This window comes from Anguilla rostrata, chromosome 11 (assembly GCF_018555375.3).
Source record: "Anguilla rostrata isolate EN2019 chromosome 11, ASM1855537v3, whole genome shotgun sequence".
NCBI lineage: Eukaryota > Metazoa > Chordata > Actinopteri > Anguilliformes > Anguillidae > Anguilla > Anguilla rostrata.
In genome coordinates this window covers 15,131,489-15,152,130 of record NC_057943.1, presented here as the reverse complement: position 1 = coordinate 15,152,130, position 20,642 = coordinate 15,131,489, and the positions used below count along the sequence as shown (strand labels likewise).

At 43.5% G+C, this 20,642-nt stretch overlaps 1 protein-coding gene across 2 annotated transcripts; it reads left to right on the top strand.

Moving 5' to 3' along the window:
- The first annotated feature begins 1,131 nt into the window (after positions 1 to 1,131).
- LOC135234051 (NUAK family SNF1-like kinase 1) lies at positions 1,132 to 19,961 on the top strand. 2 transcript variants are annotated; one of them, XM_064298173.1, is made up of 8 exons: positions 1,132 to 1,331; positions 1,621 to 1,948; positions 8,781 to 8,901; positions 9,111 to 9,262; positions 12,904 to 12,969; positions 15,731 to 15,850; positions 16,942 to 17,074; positions 17,265 to 19,961. In XM_064298173.1, exons 1-8 carry the CDS (start codon positions 1,309 to 1,311, stop codon positions 18,368 to 18,370), a joined length of 2,049 nt encoding a protein of 682 aa, XP_064154243.1. In that variant the 5' UTR covers positions 1,132 to 1,308; the 3' UTR covers positions 18,371 to 19,961. The 2 variants fall into 2 exon arrangements, with proteins under 2 accessions (XP_064154243.1, XP_064154242.1); XM_064298172.1 differs by having other exon boundaries at positions 1,132 to 1,361.
- The last annotated feature ends 681 nt before the right edge of the window (positions 19,962 to 20,642 follow it).

Below are 20,642 nucleotides of genomic sequence, written 5' to 3'. Positions count from 1 at the left end.
GGGCAACTTGAATACACTGCAAAATAATGATAACCACAATGATTCAATAACGAGGACAGGACACAGATTCAGTCCTTTACTGCTCTCTGTTGGTGAGCAGGAACCATGACAATGTGCTTTAATTTGAAAAAGTACTATTAATCAATGTGTCATATGTGCCCTCACATAATGTGCAGTTCAGTCTTTCTGCAAAACATAGGAATAGTTATATTTTTGTATGTGTATATACACATATGTATATGTGAGTGAGAATGTAAATTAAATATTGATAAAACCCACAAAGAATATTATCCTAATATCTTTTTTTATTTTTTCATAACAGACCTGACCAGGATTATGATGATCTTCCCAGAGGATTCCCCAGCCAACTGGTGCTGCAGATGCCACTAAGTTGAATTCGACTGTTCGCCACCTGGGATTCCACCATGGTCCAGCTCTAGGCAGACCGTCAAGACGCTGGCCAGACTTTCGTTGAACACATACTGTAACTGTCCTCCACACTGAGACAAAGAAACTATGTTTAAACTACATATAGCCAATGTGGAAATACACTTTGAGAATGTGAATAAAAGAATTCACTAACCATGTAAAAGATTTAGGAGTGGGAACTGTGTGTGTGTGTGTGTGTGTGTGTGTGTGTTTGTGTGTGTACATGTGTGTGCGTGCGTGTGCGTGCGCATGAGAGAGAGAGATCTACTCCTCTAATGTCAGATGGTGGGACACATGTTTAATGCAAATCAAGACCCCAAACCAGTGATAAAACAAAACAGGGGGAGAGGAAAGAAGGACAATGCTGTAATCAATATATATGGTAAGGGTGGTTAACTTTAAATATCATGGCATATTTCAAGTATATACAGTATAACTGGAAATAATGTACAATACAAATTGGTAGGAAGTACGCCACATAGTAGTTATGTGTCATGAATACACCAAGTGACGAAGAACATGAAGGTTTACGGTAAGGATCATTTAGAACAGTCTTATTTCAGAAATGACTTAGCGGAAGATAGTCTGGCTTCCAAAATGCTTTGCGCGTTGCTCAGATTCCTTTCGCATTCTCCTACTGTGAGAGGGGCGGACGCAATAGGTCGACGGGATTTTTTTGTTTTAGCGTGACGCTAGGACTGCTGCTATGACAGCTGGGACCGGCTCCACCCATTAGCTTCGACCATGTGGCTGCTTGCACTCGGTTTGTTGTGTTAGTAGAAAAGGAGGCTGAGACATTGTTGCGGATGATGCCTGGTGAGAAAATCTACTTCAATAAATGGAACTTCGTGTGATAGAGGACACTTGCTTCGAAGATGAATGGACTTATTAACGCCTGAAAAGTTCAGTAAATATATATATATATTTAAACGGTAAGTATTATTATTTTGACGCGTATACACTTAAAATAAAAATACAAAACTGCAAGAAAACTATCACGAATGTAGCCGAGAACGTTTGATTGCAAACTACAGTGCATGATTCAGTTTGTTCAGGGAGATTTTAGCGTTTTTAAGGTTGCGCCTTACGTCTAATCGTCGCAATAGACACCTTTATGTGAGTAATTTATCATCGTTATTGCTACGTTTTTTTTTTTTTTGATACTATGAAATCCACGTGTCGTCATGACAGGTGCGGCAGGGAAGACGACAACCCGAGGATGGGAAGGAGAGAAACCCACGACAGCAGCACCATGACCACAAGCGAACGGACAGAGCTGGGAAGCCTTCAGGGCATCGCGTACTCAGACGATGGGTCGAGCCTGAAGAGGAGCGTGAGCGCAGACACGAGACTAGGAGCGGATAAGACAAGCTCGCTCCAACCTGTACGAACGCTGTCAGTAGTGAAAAAGCACCAGCACAAACACAACCTCAAACACAGGTATGATGTTCTGGAAACCCTGGGCAAGGGGACCTACGGCAAGGTGAAGAAAGCGGTGGAGCGAGGGAGTGGAAAGACGGTGAGTCTCTATTTTGTTGTATAGGCTACAGCTCTATTTATTTACCACAAGCATATTTTGTAGGCCAGAGGTTACATTATTATTATTATTATTATTATTATTATTGTTGTTGTTGTTGTTGTTGTTGTTGTTGTTGTTGTTGTTGTTATTTGGTTGCTGTGTGTTTGTCAGTCTGTGCACGTCATAACTGAAAAAGGGCCGATTTAAAATACACTTACATTAGTAAGTTGATTCCCTGTGGGGCAGGGGTAAATATATCAGACACTAAGCCAGTCGTGACATCTGCAAAGGATGGCCAATATGAGCCCATGTATTATTTTATTACTGCCAACATATTTGCAACAGTGTGGCAAATGATATTGTGCACAAATCTGCCCTGGTATAAATCCACAGAGAAGATTCATACATAATAATCACTATTTTTGTCTGTGTCATTAACGTTTGTTACTCATTGCATTACATGTAATTATCTAACTGTTTCATGCTGCTTAATTTCACATTTCGCAAGATTGCAAAGCAGAGAAACGCTCTGTCCTTCTGTGACATTGCTCTGTGCTGCTACGTGAGGTTGCCTTCTGTCAGGGACAGAGAGTGCAGTTCCTTAGATTATTTAAGCTCTGAATTATTCATGGCTGATGCTGTGATTTCATGAATAAATAAAACACTCTGAGAGTCACGGGTGTGTCCCAGATGACAGGGGAGTTGCAAAGTCTATTTAAGTGGGCAGGCTAATCGGCCATCCTCTCTAAAATGGTTGTTTTTCCCTCACAATCTTATAATACAAGTGTCTGTTTATTTATTTCATTTTATGGTGCGTTTATTATGTTGGCCTCTGTGGGAATTCCAGAAGGTACCTGATTGCTTTGATTTGAGTAGTGTTTAGGGAACTGGATATGGGACTAGAATCAACAGGATCTTGTTCCAGGCAGGACTGTACTGGGATACTACTGCTGTACCTTTAGGAAAGATATTTTCTCCTGAATTGCCTCTATAAATACCCCTTAGTATAAATTTAGCATAATGTGTAAAAACATCACTTGGACCTGCCAAGCAAACAAATGACATAACGCAAGAAAGCCGCTGTGTTCGTTGGCTAAAGTGAGCTGGAAAGAAGTCATCCAGTTAACTGGAACAGGTTTCTTTTCGTCAGTCCGGCGCATTCTTCTGGGGCTTGGAATTAAACACGGCTTGTTTGAATGGCTGTCTGCTGCTAATAGCCCCTGGACTCCACACATTTCCGCCTTGCTGCCAGGGCTCGCATGCCTCCGCTCTGAGTCATGCTAACATTTAGGAAGGGAGTTAGGGGCCTTTCAGAGGCCTTTGTGCCTCCAGGTATTGGACATTAGCTTCCTCCCCCACCACCACCACCACATCACAACCATTGCCTTACTGCTGCTCCCTACTGTACCATACTCAATTCTAACAGTCTTAGAACAGATGCTAGGATCCTGCAGGGAATATTACTGTGAATACGTATTTATGTATCATTTGTACAATTTTTAATGATTCATATTACTGCTACTTATTATTAGCAGTGTTGTTGTATTATATTTCTGAATCGGTATCCTTATTCGTATACTGTACAAAATAGTGCTGTTGCGGCTGCTCTATTTCAGCAGGGCTGAAAGAGCTGAATGGTTTCACTTTAACAGTTTCATTTTTTGAAGTCTTCATTTTTGTTGGAACTGACTTCATCTCATGTTCCACAAAGAAATCAGTGAAATATTGCCAAGTAATGAAATGGCTTCTCACCTAGATTTAAATTATTGTATAGCATTGTATTCTCGTGCAATTACCTTTTTTTTGTGGATAACAGGACTTGCTGATTTATTAAATTGAGCGAATCAAGCCAAGGAATCGAAGCTAGATTTTATTATGAGGAAACAACCCCAAGGTCTGCCGTGAGATTAGAAGTTATTATTATTTAAGCATTGTTACGGAGAAAACACTTATTGGAAATCAGATTAGCCACTCCCTACCAAACAAAAGCCCTGATCTGGCTGCTGCTCGTCCTCTGCATGCATTCCTCCAAGCTGAGTCCAGACCAGCTCAAGTCAAAAAAAGCAGAGTTCCTGGAGTCGGGGCATACCTAACATTCTTTCAAACAAAACAGACATTATTTTTGGAAACAGGAGAGGGGCTATAATTGAAATTGGACTGAGAGGGAACTGGAGATAAACACTGGGGTCAGAATGACTTGGCTGTCTTCCAACTGGACCTGGTGAATGTGATATGGAGGCGGTAGGGAGGGAGGCAAGTCAGCGGCTAGCCATGCAGTAGTTCACTTTCTCTGACACCGGGCCACTTCCTTACTGGTGGAATATGTTAGGTATTAAACTGTCTGGTGGAGGCGATGAAGTTCCAGAATGGTATCTTCCCTTTCCCATGATTGTGTTTCAATTTATCAGATAAAGCTATTCCTTTTTTCATAGAGTTCTAAGGAACTTAGAGACTGATTTTTCATGATTTTATGGCTCTAGTCTTTCTGTGGAAATGTGGTGTATCGTCAAAGGCTGTGTTCTTTGTTTCTTTGACCTGGGGAAACAGATCTCAGTATGTTCTGCAGTCTATGGCAGCTCTGATTATACAGACATCTGCTTATCAGCTAACAAAACACATTACCTCAGTGCTGCTAGATTTCCATGCGCCATGTTGTCCCATACTGTTTTTCCTGTGTTCCCTTCTGTGCGAAATTCTCTGTAGGCTAGCTCCATGTTGTGCATTCTGAGTGAAAGGGTGGTGCGCATTTTCCCCTCAGTCTCGTTAAAATGTAAGGTACAAATGTGTAGGTTAGGTATACATTTCACACTGTCAGAGACCTGCACCTGCGTGCACCAGATATGTGAGATTTCTCTGTGGCCAGGCTGTAACCCAGTTAGCAAATTAAATGTGACACATTCTGGGCTCTAATCAAAAATATGGATGCAGTTCACTTTCCAGTCTGAATTACAGGCTGGATGTGGCCAGAGTATAAGTCGTTCTGATACACCTGGATCCAATTCAGATCTGAGCTAAGTCAGCCAGGACTCATTGAGCCGACCCTACCAGAAATCAACCTTTTACTGCCCATAATCCTCTTACAATGAGATGTTAGTTCTACAGTGCTCAGTATAATATTGGAGGAGGGGGTGGTCGGGGGGTCGGGGGGGTTGAGGGGTTAGGGGGTTCAAACTGTAACTTGGTCAAAAAGGAATTTTCGCACAATTTAGTGTGTCAATTTCCTGGACCCCCTCGAGGAGACAGGACTTAGTGTTCCCACCGCAGGCATTGGCTCACTTCCTCTGGCCTCTGCCCCACCACTTTGATCGCCTTAACCTCCTCTCCAACCCCCACCTCTTTCCTCTGGACCCCCACTGAAGAGCCTGTCTGAGGCCCTTTCCTTCTCACAGAACAGTAGCACAAGCTAGTGCACCTCTCATTGGAAAACAGTGAAAACAGAGTTTTTATTTGACTGCAGGGTTGGAATAAAGTTGTAAATTGAAAAATAACAATAAAAGTAAAGTCTCTAAAAATCTGAGAACTTTAAAATATTCTGAAGAAGGATATTTTGTGATAATAAAATACTGTAAAATCTAAAATTGGTTTCACATTTTTAACCAATTAGCAAGCACTCCTACCCAGAGTGACTTACGCAGCTTACGTTCTCTTACATGCAGTCCATTGTTCAGCTGGATATTTGCTGAATCATTATCATTTCGGCATCCGTACTTTGCTCACGGTAACAATGGCACTGTTACCAAAAAGTTACAGCCCCAGGCCCCTCACCATTAGTTATTCCAGTATATTGGATTTGAATCAAAAGAATACTATACTCTAAGTCAAGTGAAATTCTTTTGAAACCATATCTACAATGAAAGCTGAATACTCAGTCAGGCTAGTGGGTCCATCTGTATCTTATATCACCGCCTCTCCCCGTGATCAGTCTGTAGGATGCTGCACCCTCTCCAACTCAAGGACCTCACGTAGGAACAGCCATTCAACATTCCCTGTTCCCTGTCCATAACATTGACTCTGACTCACACGCGGACATCCACACGCACACACGCATACACACAAATACACGTACACAAACGTACACATACACACTTAAACACATACACATGCACACACACACACACACACACGTACACACATACACGCATGCACGCGCACACAAACACACACATGGACACACACTGGCTGCCTGGTAATTTGGGACACCACCACATTCTATTCACAACTGAAGGATGGGATCATGGGACCAGTGGATGATACTGTAGTTTCATGCATACATAAAACCTCCATTCACTGTTTACACAACTGGTAAGGTCCTCTTGTAATAGCAGTGACATGAACAATAGCAGGAGTAAAGAGAGACAGGCCGTGTTGTTATCTGGTCTGTGCTTGGATAAGAGCTGCTTGCCCTGTGGTCTGTCAGCTCTTGCAAGCTGCCTGGGTGTAGCGGGCCAGATCCTGATAGCAGGAGCTATAAATAATCCGGAGCGACCGCATGACCATGTGACCATGTGACCACGTGACTGCATGACTCCGCAGGTGCGGATACACAGAGGCACTCCAAATATCGGGCAGTCGACCATTTTGAACGTCATGACTGGAGAGATTATTTATTGTTTATGCATTAGTGTTCTTTGGCTTGCTTCAATCAGCTATCCAGTGTGAAGCTTCCAGTATTTCGACAATTAGGTTTTGAATCATGTCAAATGAATCAAGCCATTGTTTGTCTGTAAAGAACACTGGCACCCTTCACATTTTTCTATGCAGTCATTTATATGCTTATGTTGAAAGAGTGTGAAAGAGCTGAACTCTTTTGTGGTAGCAAACAGACCTAATCAGCTTTGGCCTAAGAGTTTTCCCACCCCACTTTGTGTATTTTTTTCAGGCCGAAAGCACTGCTGTTAATGGTGTCTATTCTCCTATCTTTGCGCCCCTCTGGACTCTGCAATGCTCTCTGCAAAGCATTTTTAGAATTTACCCTTGATGGATTAGAATGCCCTGTGAAATATGTGAAACAGTAGAAATGTGTCCATGGAAACATATCCTTGTAACTATATCCTCTGTGCTTAGCAGTACCCCAGTGCAAGGGAAGCTACATATCTGTTGATTGGCCACCAGTACAGAATCAGAAATTTGTACACGAGGTGAGGCTATTCAACTCAGTGTTTCATGGGATTTGCCCTCTAAAATTTGTGCAGTGGAATTGTCCAGTGTCCCTGAGGAAACAAACACACACACACACACACACCCTAGGGAGAACAATACTCAGAGTGTCCTCTGACCGGCTGGCTCGAACAGAGCTTAATTTCTCTGGGATGAAGGGGGTGGGGAGTTGAGAGGTCAACAAGGGAAGAGGAATGTCAGCCTTGCACCCAGACATGCTGCTTGCCAAGGTCTGCCATGATATAAAACACCAGTCTCTCTGAACTTTCATTAGCTTTAATCATGCAAAAAAGGTGACATTTATTTGTGCACATTTATATGCATATGTATATAGCAGTCATTAAAAACTGAAATCTGACCATTGCGTAACTAGGGATGGTCAACTTGGCTTGTCATCCATGTGAACAAAAGAGCCTGAGAAGTCAAAACAGGGAGATTTTTTCCCTCAGCTGTGTAGCCCAGAGCAGAGACCAAACGGAAATGACCGTAACCCACAGAGACGTGTAGCCTGCACAGGCTGACTGGACGGCTGCTTCATAACTTGCATGTGATTGTCTGTGACACATGGCAGACCAAGGTGCTCCTTACCCTGTATACTGGGTTGATTTGGGCTGACAGGACCCTCTATCCAGTTTCACCAGGCCCAACACTGCTCCTTTCCCTGAACATTCAAGGTTTGCTGCAATGTCATGGCTGGGAGGTAAAATGCGATAAATCCTGGGTTTGACCGACCAGAAACGTCCTCTGGGTTTAATATTTTACAGTCTGCGCACAGCGATGGCATAGATATAGATACAGGCCCTAAGTGCTGTGGGATTCCTGGGGGTGCTCGGTGTTTACTGGGGCATTGCCCAATGTGCCCTTTCTCTTCAGACTGGCGCGTGAGATTAACTGTGACAATGCGGCCAGCGCTGCAGCTGTTTCGCTGGCGACGCCCGGCCTGTTCAGATCACACGGCCCACCCGCTCCTTAAGCCCTTAATCACACCTAAATCACAGGGACATCGCAGCGTGTTCACTGCTCTCAAAACTAAGCCTTTGAGAGGTAAAGAGATAAAAATGTGGATGGGCCAACCCCGTGGAATCCACACCAGATGTTGCTGGCGTAACTAATTCCTTGGAGAGACAAGCAAACAAACAAGCAAACAATGCATTGCCCTGGCTACTTAGTGTTTATCTCGACATGAGGTCTGCGCTTAACATTTTCCAGCAATGCCATGCAAATAAACAACAGTGGTGGGGATTGTGACATTCGGCTGAATTTCATAGGGGGTAAGCAGCTGAAGATTCCACTGGGGGCCACACTGAGGAACAGTGACTCCTAAACTGGACAGGCTATCTGTGGGTTGTGTGTTCAAATCCAAAGTGGAGTCATGCTATTGAACGGTTGTTCTGCCCTAGCAGAAGAAGCTTATGCCGAAACTTGCAGCAGCAGAAATAGATGGGTAATGCTTTGTGGTTTCTTCAGGATAAGGTCATAAAAACTAAATGGAACAGGATGTGAAAAATATAATTTGGAAACAAAGATGGTATTTGCTGTGTATTGCATATTGCCTGCTGGGAATTATGAAGAGTTCTCAACAACATGGAAAGTCTGGAAGAGGATGCTTTTTTGGGACGCTTTGTTACTATGCCTCAGGCTCTGTACCTGATTGGTTTGTCCTTTTATGTTCCAGGTGGCCATCAAGTCCATCCGAAAGGAACGTATCACAGATGACCTGGACAGAGTGCACATCCAGAGAGAGATTGAAATCATCTCATCTCTCAAACACCCCAACATCATCCGCATACATGAGGGTGAGCAACACAAACGCAAGTGCATACACACAAACAAATATGCACATGCATGCACACACACACACACACACACACACACACACAGACAGTACTGTTGGCGATAGCGTGAGGAGGATTTTCAGCTGATCCCATGAGCAGCTGAAACAGATACCGCACACTGCCTAACTTGCCCTGGTGCCGTGTCCCTCTGTCCACATCTCCTTGTGCAGTGTTTGAGAGCAAGGACAAGATTGTGATTGTGATGGATTACGCCAGTCAGGGAGAGCTGTACGACTATGTCAACGAGAGACGGCGGCTCCCGGAGGCGGAGGCGCGGGACATCTTCCGGCAGATCACCTCCGCCGTGCACTACTGCCACAAGGTCAGCTCCCCCCTATGGGCATAAAGAAAGAACACAAATACAACAAACAAGTCCTTCTGAACACACACCTCACCCCCGCTCTCTCTTTCTGTTTCGCTGTGCACTACTGCCACAAGGTCAGCACTCCCCTATCAGATAACAGGCATAAAGAAAGAGCACGGATACAGCAAGCACATCCTTCTGAACACATACATCACCCCCTCTTCTCTCTCTCTATCTCTATCTCTCTCTCTCCCTCTCTCTCTCTATCTCGCTCTTTCTCTCTCTCTCTCTATCTCGCTCTCTCTCTCTACCCCTCTTTCTATCGCTCTTTCTCTCTCGCTCTCTCTCTCACACACAAACACAAACAAGCACACACGCAAGCACACACAACTCTTAGCTAAAAGTCAAACTAATAGGGAGTTGAGAGAAGGCAGTCTCACTCCCCCTTTTGACCTAAATAAATGGTATAAGTGAGCTTGGTTTGCTTTGAAATGTAGGGCAGACTGCTGAGTAAGTCTATGAATCTGGGAAAGCTGACATAAGTAGAGCAAGTAAAGAAAGACTATAGTCTGAGCAGGCAGGCATTGTTTAATCTGCACAGTAGCCATGGGGTCATGCAGGTCAGATACCTTCACTGTGCACTGATCCATTTAGTGTAAAGTGAACCACTTGTTTGGTTTTATTTTTGTAATGAAATATATGTATGCAAACATTTTCAAAATAACAATCTTTAAGACAAAATGCTCCAGATCTTAATCCTGGTTTAAATTAAAAATAAAATGCAACTCTGAGGCAAACTCAGCGTTGGACAAAAATCATGAATTGTTAACTGTGTCAAATGTATAATGTATAAATTATTCACAGTTCCACTAAAGCTGGGAAAGATAAAGGAAAGGTCTTCAGCGGTATGATGCACTTTAGCGCACTTTAGCTGCCAGTGTGTCAGTGCAGATGGGAGAACATTTAGGCCTTCGCTGTTTAATCGCAGTGACCACAGGGAGTCACGGTACATGTGCAAATCAGGCCCTCCCCCCAGAATTCAGCACATAAACAGCCCAGGACCTTTGACAACATTACGCCAACGGGCTGCGATTCAGTCTTCAGATATTCACATTTGACCTCAAAACGGGATTAAAAATAACAATCCTGACAAATGAACAATCTATTTAAGTTTGTAAATAAAATTCCCTTTGTTCTCCCAGCCTAACACTCATTCTGAACTAACGCAAGAGTGGCGGCAGACTGTTGTGGGTTGATTGAGATTTTTGTGTGCTGTCAGACTGGAACATTCTGAAATGTACTCAGTTTTTTTTTGCCCAACAGCACTCAACATTTGGAAAACAAGTAAATATTTGAGAGAAGGCCGATCTCTTTGCGGATCTGTTTTGATGAATCCTCTTAGCTTCCTGCCAGCCAGGGTCAGTGGTCAGATTGCCCATGCGGCTCTGTGCAGGAAGTGAAAAGTAGCGTGGGTAAAAACAAGCTAAGCCAATCACAGTTGCTCTGTGTTACCAAGATACAAGCCCCCTCATTAAAAAATTTAATTTGTTAAAATGATTAGTAAAATAAAGCCTAAAAACACATCAAAAAGGTTTTATTTATTATATTGTCTATTTTAAGGTCTAAATGCTGAATCTGGCAAATCTGCACAGTCTCCACCCAAGCAGCCAAGCCTAATTATAACCCTGTCCTGACAAGTTCACATCAGTTCAGCATGTTTTGTACTTCATCTTTGTTAATTAAAGGGATGTAATGAGTCTGAGAAAGAGCTTTTTAAACATCACAGGGAATCCACTGTGTGAAATTGTCAGATCTATTAAATTCCCACCAGATCAAACTACTGGGCAGCACAATGCTTTTTAAACCATTAACCATTATGTTTAAAAATCTGTCAGATTCATTAGCAGAAGCATCTATTTAGATGCTCAATTGTTTGGCTAGGTTGCCTATTTGCCGCTTAAAAGGCCTGGCCAAACAGGTTTTCTCTCAATTTTAAATATGAGTTGTTGCCAAGAACAGATTTGTCAATAGAAAAAAAATCCCCCCTTCTTTTCTCACCACAGTTCACATGTCAAGCTTACACAAACATGCCTTGGAGGAAGACATTTTATGTGCGGCTTAACAGGTGGAAGTTGGGGGCACACAATTGACCAGGGGGTTAATTGGTGCAAAATTAGGTGCTATCATCCCTGCCAAACAAAACGGTCCCATCCCTGGGCGACGCTAGGACCAACTGCGCATCGCTCAGCGAGGATGCCAGCCATAGTTGGCACTGGCACAGTTCAAACCCATACCAGACCATGGGGACATTAGCTGTGCTGTGAAAAACATGTTCAAAGAATGAGTGCTCAAAAAAATAAATATTATTTTTGAGGTGGTGGGTATGTAGTTTTTCCTCTGCTATTTTTCTCATCAATTTGGAATGGTTGCGATTGTAGCACTACCGCATGCTGCAAAATCCAATGTTTAACACCTTGGGTGACACTATAGTCAAATATGCATCACCCTGTGGGCTCCCAGCCACTGTTGGTACTGGCGCTGTGCAGATTTTATCTGGACCAAAGGGAACATCACTGCAGGTGTTGTTTGGGAGGCTGTTCTTATATGTTTTAGATTTAAATGTAAACTGTACTTCTTATCTGCCCAGTATCTTACTTCAGTTGACATAAAATTCTACTTAAATATTCTGGCTATGCAATGAACTAATAAACCACTAACATGAAGGTTTTTTTTTTTTAATGGGAGGCATACAAATAAAATTATTCAATAATAAAATTTTAAAATAATGTCTAATGGATTAAAAAACATGCCACTGAAAGAGTCTTCATTAACAGAAATATACTCCACTGCCAGCATTTAATGAATATTAACTTTCTGAAAGATTGCTTACAGGTTTTCTGAGAATCCTTGAGAAAGAATTATATCAGCATTAAAAAAAAAGCTAAAAAGTCAAGAAAATTTGAAACCCTGTTCTGGAACGATTTAAGTGCCTAAAGCCTATTATCTTCTGAGATATGAAATCCAATTTTACACTCCAGTTCATCTAACTCCATCCTGGTCCGTGAAGCCTGATATGATTTGCTGCAAGTACAGAATGAGTCGGGGCCGGTTGAATGAAGGAATGAAAGAGAAACAAATCAGTCCAGAGTACTCCCAATAAAATAATGTGTGTGTGTGTGTGTGTGTTTGCACGTGTGAGTGTGTATATATTTGATGTTTCTGTCAGAGATCCTTCCACAGGCACTACTTGTCCCTGTAAACACCACGGGACAGGGGTTTGAATTGAGTGTTTATAGAATCGCAGAATGTGTCTACAGAAGGCCAGTCCAGACGCAGCGGTTGGGCTCAGTTCACAGGCAGAGCATGAGAGCAAGAAAGCCGAAGCACCAGCCAACATCGTCAACAGAAACTGAACTTACAGTCACTATGGGTTATTTTGGGTTAGAGCTGTTTTACAGAGCAGCATTTCACTATACTTGGCCTTGCTTTTTGTGACTGCCCTTTTACTTGTAGCTTCCCATGGATATTTTGCAATGTCTTTGTATTGACCTCGAATAATGGTAACCGCTAATTGAATTGATGGGAGCTCGTGGCAGTGGGCCACAGGCCTTGTCTGCTAAAACTGTTCCCTAACCCCCCTTCCCCCTCCTCTCTGTCAGAATGGCGTGGTCCATCGAGACCTCAAATTGGAGAACATCCTACTGGACCAGGACTTCAACGTCAAGGTAATGAAATTCTCATGAAAAAACATGCACACTACCTTGACTCAAAGGCTTTAGTATTAATCAAACATTTAATGCACACAATGTGCAAAAGCTGCGTTTTTAATAGAAAATATACAGGAAATACATACAGTATTAGTATTCTTCCCTAAAAATGTCTCCCTCTAGGCTTATTGCATTGGAAGTACCAAAGAGAGACGTACACCTGGATATGTTTGTGCACAGTTACCACATCCACCAGAGGCACAACAAATGAAAAACTGGCGCAGCATAAAGCAGTTCTGAACATTCTGACTGAATGAAATCACCCTGGCTCACATTCCTGTCAAACTCTAAAAACATCCTGACCCCTCCCTCCCGGAGAGAAATAATCATAATCACAACGGTGCATAAAGCCAGGGTGCTGCGTGAGGAAACGCAGGGTGGGCATGAGAACGGTGCGTGACGGGAAGGAGGAAATCCTGTGCCAGCCTTTTAATGAAGACCTCTGGGTCATTCCTTGCCTTGTATGGAAGGTGTGCAAGCTTTATGGGAATGAAGGGAATCCAAATGCCTCTGAGCTAATGGATTTTTTAGCGTACATCTGTGCCCAAGATCAAAAGATGCCGATGAATCCTTTCATCCCAGTTTTGCATGTGGTTTTCCCTGAAGGTCCAGCAGAGGTGCAGCACATTGCATTATGGGAAGATTGGTTACTTGTGTGATTCTAGATGTTCACATGCTGAAAAGATGTCTGTGCAAACAGAAACAAGACCTGTGCACAGTGCTTACAGGCGGGTGTGCAACCTTGTCATCCTCAGACACACCCAAAAAAAGGCATCATGCCCTAACACTGAATACGCATGTGACTGAAGGATACTTGTGTCTGTGGTCATTAACTGGCACACGTAGCTTGAGTATCCTATGCCATGTCTGGCTGTTAGAGCCAAGCTTCTTTAAAATTTGTAATTTTTTAAAACACAAATAAATTGCTCTCAGCCACTTCCTCCTGCTTCTAATTTTAGGCTTGAACTGGAAAAGCAATTTAAAATGAATGTAACATACTGAACTGATACAGGGGAATTAATTCCCCTGTGCACTCAAAGGGGAGTGAACTATGTGGCTGCTTTTCAATGCTGCTCTTCCCCTTCCTTAAGTGCTTAAGTGCCTCATAATCTAACCACCTGATAAAGTCTTGTTTTAAGAGTGTATGATGGATGTACAGCTTGCATGCGTGTAGAAAAACACTTGTGAGTTAAGGTTATCATTTCCGGTGACTGCAGAACCTTAAGATGCAGGCGCATGCAAGGGGCCATTATTTGAGGTGTGTGTGGTTGTGCTGTGAAGACAGAATGATAGGACCGCATAAACTGCATGGCAACTCAGCTCTTCTGGCTTGGACACAACAGAACACATAACACAATAACACAGCAGCCCCTGTCTCTATGCATGTGGCCATACCACCTTCATACTCTGGTTGTACTACTATAAATACTGTTACACTTGCTTGTTGTAATGCACACTTGCAGATACTGCACAGTGCAGTACTATCCTGCTATGGTCAATGCTGAAACCTTTTAATATATATTTTGTCAATGATTCATTTTAGAGGTTCTAAATCTCTTCACTGCAAGGCGCCATTGTAAGTATCTAGCGGAAGGTGTTCCAGACTGCCTACTTTAATAGATTACTGTTGGACTGGAAATTGGCATGCTTGTCCTGGCAAACCATCCTGTCTCTTCTGCAAACCTGGCCACAGCTATTTTTGGGTTTTGGCCTAAAAAAAGATGTGGAATGGAGTGCTTTTGCCAGTGTATCATACCAGTGAGGTTCTAAAAATGGAAAAGAATTTGTACTACATGTAATATGTGCCTTACTCCCAGCATTGCCCCTTGAATTAATTTGGCCGTCTATTCACTTAGAGTCATATATAATGCATTTCACAGCTCCTCAATGCAAAAGCCCGGACTCCAGAGAAAGACAAGAGCATGGACTCCCTCAGTCAAGCAAAACATCAAAACATTATTTTCTGTTTAATATTGCATTCATAGAGGAGATTAATGTGTGTTCATTAAGGAGATTAATAGCTGTTTATTGAGGAGGTTAATAGCTCTTCATTGAGGAAATTACTAGCTGTTCATTGAGGAGATTAATAGCTGTTCATTGAGGAGATTAATAGCTGTTCATTGAGGAGATTAATAGCTGTTTCTATCACATTTGCTTCTCTTTATCGCCAGTGCCAATAATTTTGGAGGGCACTGTGTGTGTGTGTGTACTGCAAAATGAATGACAGCTTATTCAATTTAATTTAATAACTTGTCTATGATATTGTTTAACAGTTCATGTCTTTTAGATTACGTGTGAAAATCTTTTTCCATGTTACATTAATTTTGTGTAACAGTGCGCAGAGAGCCCACCTTATTATTATTCAAGTTCCTCTTAGGCATTCTCCGCCTCTTGGTAGAAACCTCCTGATACATGGCACTCCTTCCCCTTTGTGCTCTGCGTACTCAATAACTGCTTGTCTGTTCAGTCTGTTAGAACACCAAATCAGAGTGTCCTGACTCACACGGAGGGGGTCCTACCAATGTTCTGCAAGTCTGAGCTCTCTCTCTCTCTCTCTCTCTCTCTCTCTCTCTCTCTCTCTCTCTCTCTCTCTCTCTCTCTCTCTCTCTCTCTCTCTCTCTCTCTCTCTCTCTCTCTCTCTCTCTCTCTCTCTCTCTCTCTCTCTCTCTCTCTCTCTCTCTCTCTCTCTCTCTCTTTCTCTCTCTCTCCCTCCCTGCAGCTTGCAGACTTCGGACTGTCCAACTACTACCAGAGAGGCCATTTGCTGCAGACTTATTGTGGAAGCCCTCTGTATGCATCTCCAGAGATAGTCAAGGGGCTGCCTTACCAGGGCCCGGAGGTGAGAGGTGGGGGGGGGGGGTGGTCATGGGGGGTGGAGAGGGCGTGGTGCATCTGGAGGCATGAGTGGATGAGTATGACAGAGTACACTGATCAAACCTGCAACCTTCTGGTCACAAATCCAGTTCCCTAAATACTACACCACAATGCTGCCTCTAAATCAATATACATGTTATTTTGTGAAAGTGATATAATGTTATAATATTGCAATGTTATAATATTTTTAATTTAAATTTTATATTTTTATTTCCAACAAACCTATGCAACTTGAATTTCTTGTGTAATTTTGTGAACAAATTTGAAGCAGCAGCATAAGACAGTAATGTCTGGAATGTATTGTTTTTTGATAGTGATTACATAGAAAACACAATTGTCTGCACTGTTCATAAATTAATTTGTTCTTCATGTCCATGAGTCCCAGTCAGTAGAGTTAGCACTTGCACCTATTCACTGCTTCCCAAGCCAGCTGCAGTGGTGGACTGCTGGTCCTCTTAGCTAATGTGCATTCATTCGAATTTCTGCAGACTTAAACTCACTGGGCACGAGTCTAAAGCCTTTTCCCCTTTAATCAAGTCACTGGCTACTTCTTGGAATTCATCTTCTTCCTGCTTTTCTTTTTCTTTCTTTTTTGTGTGAATGGAGCACTCTATTTTCCAGTGTCTCTCCCTCTAAGAGGATTTGTAAGATCCCTGTCTGTCTTTTTGTGCAGTTAATGCCAAAGAAAATTCCCACGAGTACATGTATTCGATGTTGGTAGAATTTGTGTCAGTAGAAGAGGATTACAGAGCTGACTGGGTCCCTTGTGAACTTGTTTATCGAAGTTAGGAGAAGGATTTGGCGAAGAATGTCGCCATTGCTTATCCATACGTTCTGCACGTGAGCATGATTCAGGCCAGTCCATCTGATTCTCAGTGGGGTGGCTGTTCCTGTGTGCTGTGTACACGTAATTAAAACAAAAAGCACTATCATATTATCAATAACAATATTCTATGTTGCATTCTGTTTAAAAAGGACACTGTTCTACATGCTCATTGTGCAGTAAGCTGTTGTTGTAGTGCAGAACAGTAACCTGAATTGTTCTGTGTTTGACAGGTAGACTGCTGGGCTCTGGGTGTGCTGCTCTACGCGCTGGTGTACGGGAGCATGCCCTTTGATGGGGCTGACTACAAGGCCCTGACACAACAGATCAGCCGGGCCCATTACAGACGGCCTCAACCCCCCTCAGGTATCAGGCTGTTAGTGTTTCAGTGCAATCTGGCTGCGGTGTCGCCACCACTGCCCAGGGGGTGATACTGCCAGCTGTGCTAGTTCCAAAGCTTATTTTCATTGATGCGGTTAGCAATCAATACAATCAAGGGCAGGTTTTTGCTGCTGTAGTAAAGATGTTAGTATTTTTAAAAATGCATCCCTTACAGACGCATGTGCTCTGATTGACTGGATGCTGACGGTAAAGGTGGAGGAGCGAGCCACGGTGGAGGACATCGCCAACCACTGGTGGGTGAACTGGGGCTTCGAGGAGCCGGTGTGCGACTGCCAGTGCAGTCAGGACTGCGCCTCCCCCCTGCTGGCCCGCTATATCGACTGGCAGAACCGGGCGCCGTGCGAACCCCGCTCCGCCAGCCCGCCCCCCGACCACCAGTACTGCTTCAGCCTCCCTCTGAAGCCAGCGGCGGCCAGGCACCGCGGCTCCGCCTGCCTGAAGAAGTCACGCAAAGAGAACGCCATCTCACAGCCCGCCCACTGCGCCGGAGCGCCGCGCGCCCCCGCCGCCGCCGCGGACAAGAAGAAGCCCAAGGGCATCCTGAAGACCCAGAGCAGCTTCGACGCCGCCTTCCTCCCCCACCGCGGCGCGGCAGAGGGCCTCTCTCAGGCAGCCGGCGGTTCGCTCACCCTTCCTGCCGGCTGCCAGCTGTCCTCCAAAATGCCAAAGAAGGGCATCCTGAAGAAGCTGTACGAGGGCGAGTCGGGGTACTCCTCCTCCCCGGAGCGCGCGGCCGACAGCAACGGGGGCAGCAACTGCTCCGCGAGGCCGTCCAGGGAGAAGGGCTCCACGTGCGCGGAGGTGGTGAGGAGGAGGAAGGGCATTCTCAAGAGAAATGGCAAGTTCTCTGCCAGTCTCGACCTCCCTGACGAGCAGGCTACCATCCTCCAGTTCCCAGAATCCCTGCAGCAACTCCTCCTGACCACTGGGGGCACTGTGACTTCAGCCCACCCACATGAGGAGCTGCAACAGCAGGCAGAGCAGGGTGCTGTCGTGTCCAGCCGGCCAGCCAGTGTCATCAGTGACGACAGCTTCCTCTCCTGTGACTCCTTTGACCTTCTGGACATGGCCGCCCATCCCCACAGAAAGCTCTTCTCTGGGGGTGGCCAGCGTAGTGTTTACAGCTCAGAGGAAGAACTGGAGGACCAGGGCATGGGCAGGCAGAGGGGGAAGAGCAGGTGGGAGGAAGAGGAGGAGGATTCACTACAGGAAAGACAGGAGGTCTTTCGACAGGCCAAAGAGATCACTGAACAGTTATAGTGGAAAATCTTTTAAGAGTCAATTAATGTGTTGCAGTTTTGTACTGTCTTTTTGTGGAAGATGGGGTGATATGGTTTAAAGAGGTAAAGCCTAAAGATGGTCACGTCTTCGTTAATAATATTTTAGGCGGTCAACGCACCTTGTTTCTGAAGCAAGTGAGTGCAAGGGAATTTGCAGTTTTTTGAGTAATACAGTTTTAAGGAAATTATTTTTTCAAAAGACTGTGAAGTCTTTTGCTACCTTAACACAATGTACTATAAAATAATGTCTTAAGGCAGTTTTACTTGCAGTAATAACATATATTTGTCTCCTTTGAAAGATGAATTGGGGAATGAATCATTTTAATTTGGTTTTTCATCTTTACAGCTATAGCTTTTTTGATTCTGTCACTCCCATCCAACAGTCAGGCGAATTGAGAGTAATGTATATCTGAAGGCCTTTTCATTTTAAGCCTTTTCATTATGGAATCCTCAGAGATAGTATGCAAAATAAGTCTAGACTTTCTATTCTTTACCTTGAAAGCTCTGCATGCCTGAATTCCATCAGTGGAAGCTCTTAGAGCCTTGCACGGTGACACAGCATTAGCTGTTGTGCAGGTCAGAGCCGTGTTAAAGGAGGAACACACCGTGTTATACATTTATTTTCCTTTTCCTGGAAACCACATGTTGGGAACTGTTCCTGAGTGCTGAACGTGGAGAATAAGGAACTCTTTTCCACAGTCACTAAACTTCACCATAGATGTACTGTGAAATCAGGGCCAGTCAGGAGGAATATTCAGTTAAAGCACTAGTCTATTAGCACAGTGTTGCACTTTAGGGTCTAGAGATGAACGGTGACCATGCCAGTGCAAACTGACTGTGCCAGTACAAACAGTGCCCAGGAGCCCCACGGGACCGCCCCAGCTGGCCGGTAGGGTTTCCCTGGACTCATCGCTGAAGAGCAGCCTCTCTGGTCAGTCAGGTGCCTGCAGTCTGCCAGCTGTGCGTGAAGTGTAAGTGTGCAACGCAATGACCGCGCAGCTTATCTTGTACACTGCAGAGTGGACAGTTTGCGTTCCACAGGATGCGTTCCACAGGAGGAGGCTGCTGCAATAAGACAAGCCTGAAATACGACTGGGCATTCAAATTTGGGCAAAAAATACGAAATGCATTTTTACTTATTAAAGAAATCTAAAACAAAATAGCAAAATAACCTCAAAATAATACTATGAAGAAAGAAACTAGACGTTGCCTGTAATGTCGAAGCACTGCCTTTGGTCACTGACCTGATGGACTGATGATGGTCTATTTCAAAACTCACCTGTTTTGCAAAGATAAACTGATCATATGATAACAGACCAGTGGGTGGTGTGGCTTAAAGGAGCAGGCAGAAGAGAAACAGTACACTGTGTTTTATCGATGGGTCAGCCTCATATTTGACCTCATATAAATTCGAATGCTACTGTGGTAACTTACTGAACGTGTAACACGAGTAGAGGACAGTGGTAATTGTACTAGTTTCATGTACGTATTTATTTTTTTATTGAATACAGAAATTGTTCTGTTCAAAGTTTTTGTTACTCAGTGAAAGAAAATAAAAACAAATGAAAGCATCCTGTAGAACCTGCAAATTCACTGAACTAAGAACTTTAATTGTTTTAAAAGGTTTGCCACCTAATGCTAAGAGCAGTTTAGAAATCTAGTCACAGAAACAATCGAGTAGTGTAAGACCCATGTTCTTAGTGTGCATATGACTTTAAGCTAACAGGGCTCAGTCTGGCACAGTGTGAACTGTGAGGTGCTGTGGAAACTTTGACAAGCATGTGACATTCAGGAAATGCCAAAAACTCAACGACATACTCAGTGACAGTGATTGACTTGAGTGGAGGCCATTCATGGCATTGAGATATTACATATGAAGGAAATGCATACAGGTGGTATCATTTAACAAATATAAAGTGTATTTGAGTTTCTGCTGGAGAACAAACAGCTCACACGCACATTAAATACTTGGCGACTGATTTATGAGGGAAGTGTCTATGTCTCTTTATGCTAATAAATTATTGTGTTATTGTTATTATTAATATTAATAATATTGGCAATTCAGTAGAATAATTGAAGTATGAGTGTATCATTCCGAAGGGAAGAATACTCTACTCAGAAATCAAAGGCCGTACATTCGGGGAAAACTTTTATTATTTATACTGTTACTCCCCGTGTCTTATTACAACTGTAAATTTACCAGAGTGTTAAAGTACAGTTCCATTGCTCAAGGGAATAACAGCCGCCTCCCA

What these genes read in the sequence shown, in the direction of transcription:
- LOC135234051 (XM_064298172.1), top strand. Translation starts at nt 1,309, where the DNA reads ATGGACTTATTAACGCCTGAAAAGTTCAGTAAATATATATATATATTT. An exon ending in CATCATCCGCATACATGAGG is followed by an intron (nt 8,902 to 9,110) that starts GTGAGCAACACA and finishes CTCCTTGTGCAG; the next exon opens with TGTTTGAGAGCAAGGACAAG. An exon ending in ACGGCCTCAACCCCCCTCAG is followed by an intron (nt 17,075 to 17,264) that starts GTATCAGGCTGT and finishes CATCCCTTACAG; the next exon opens with ACGCATGTGCTCTGATTGAC.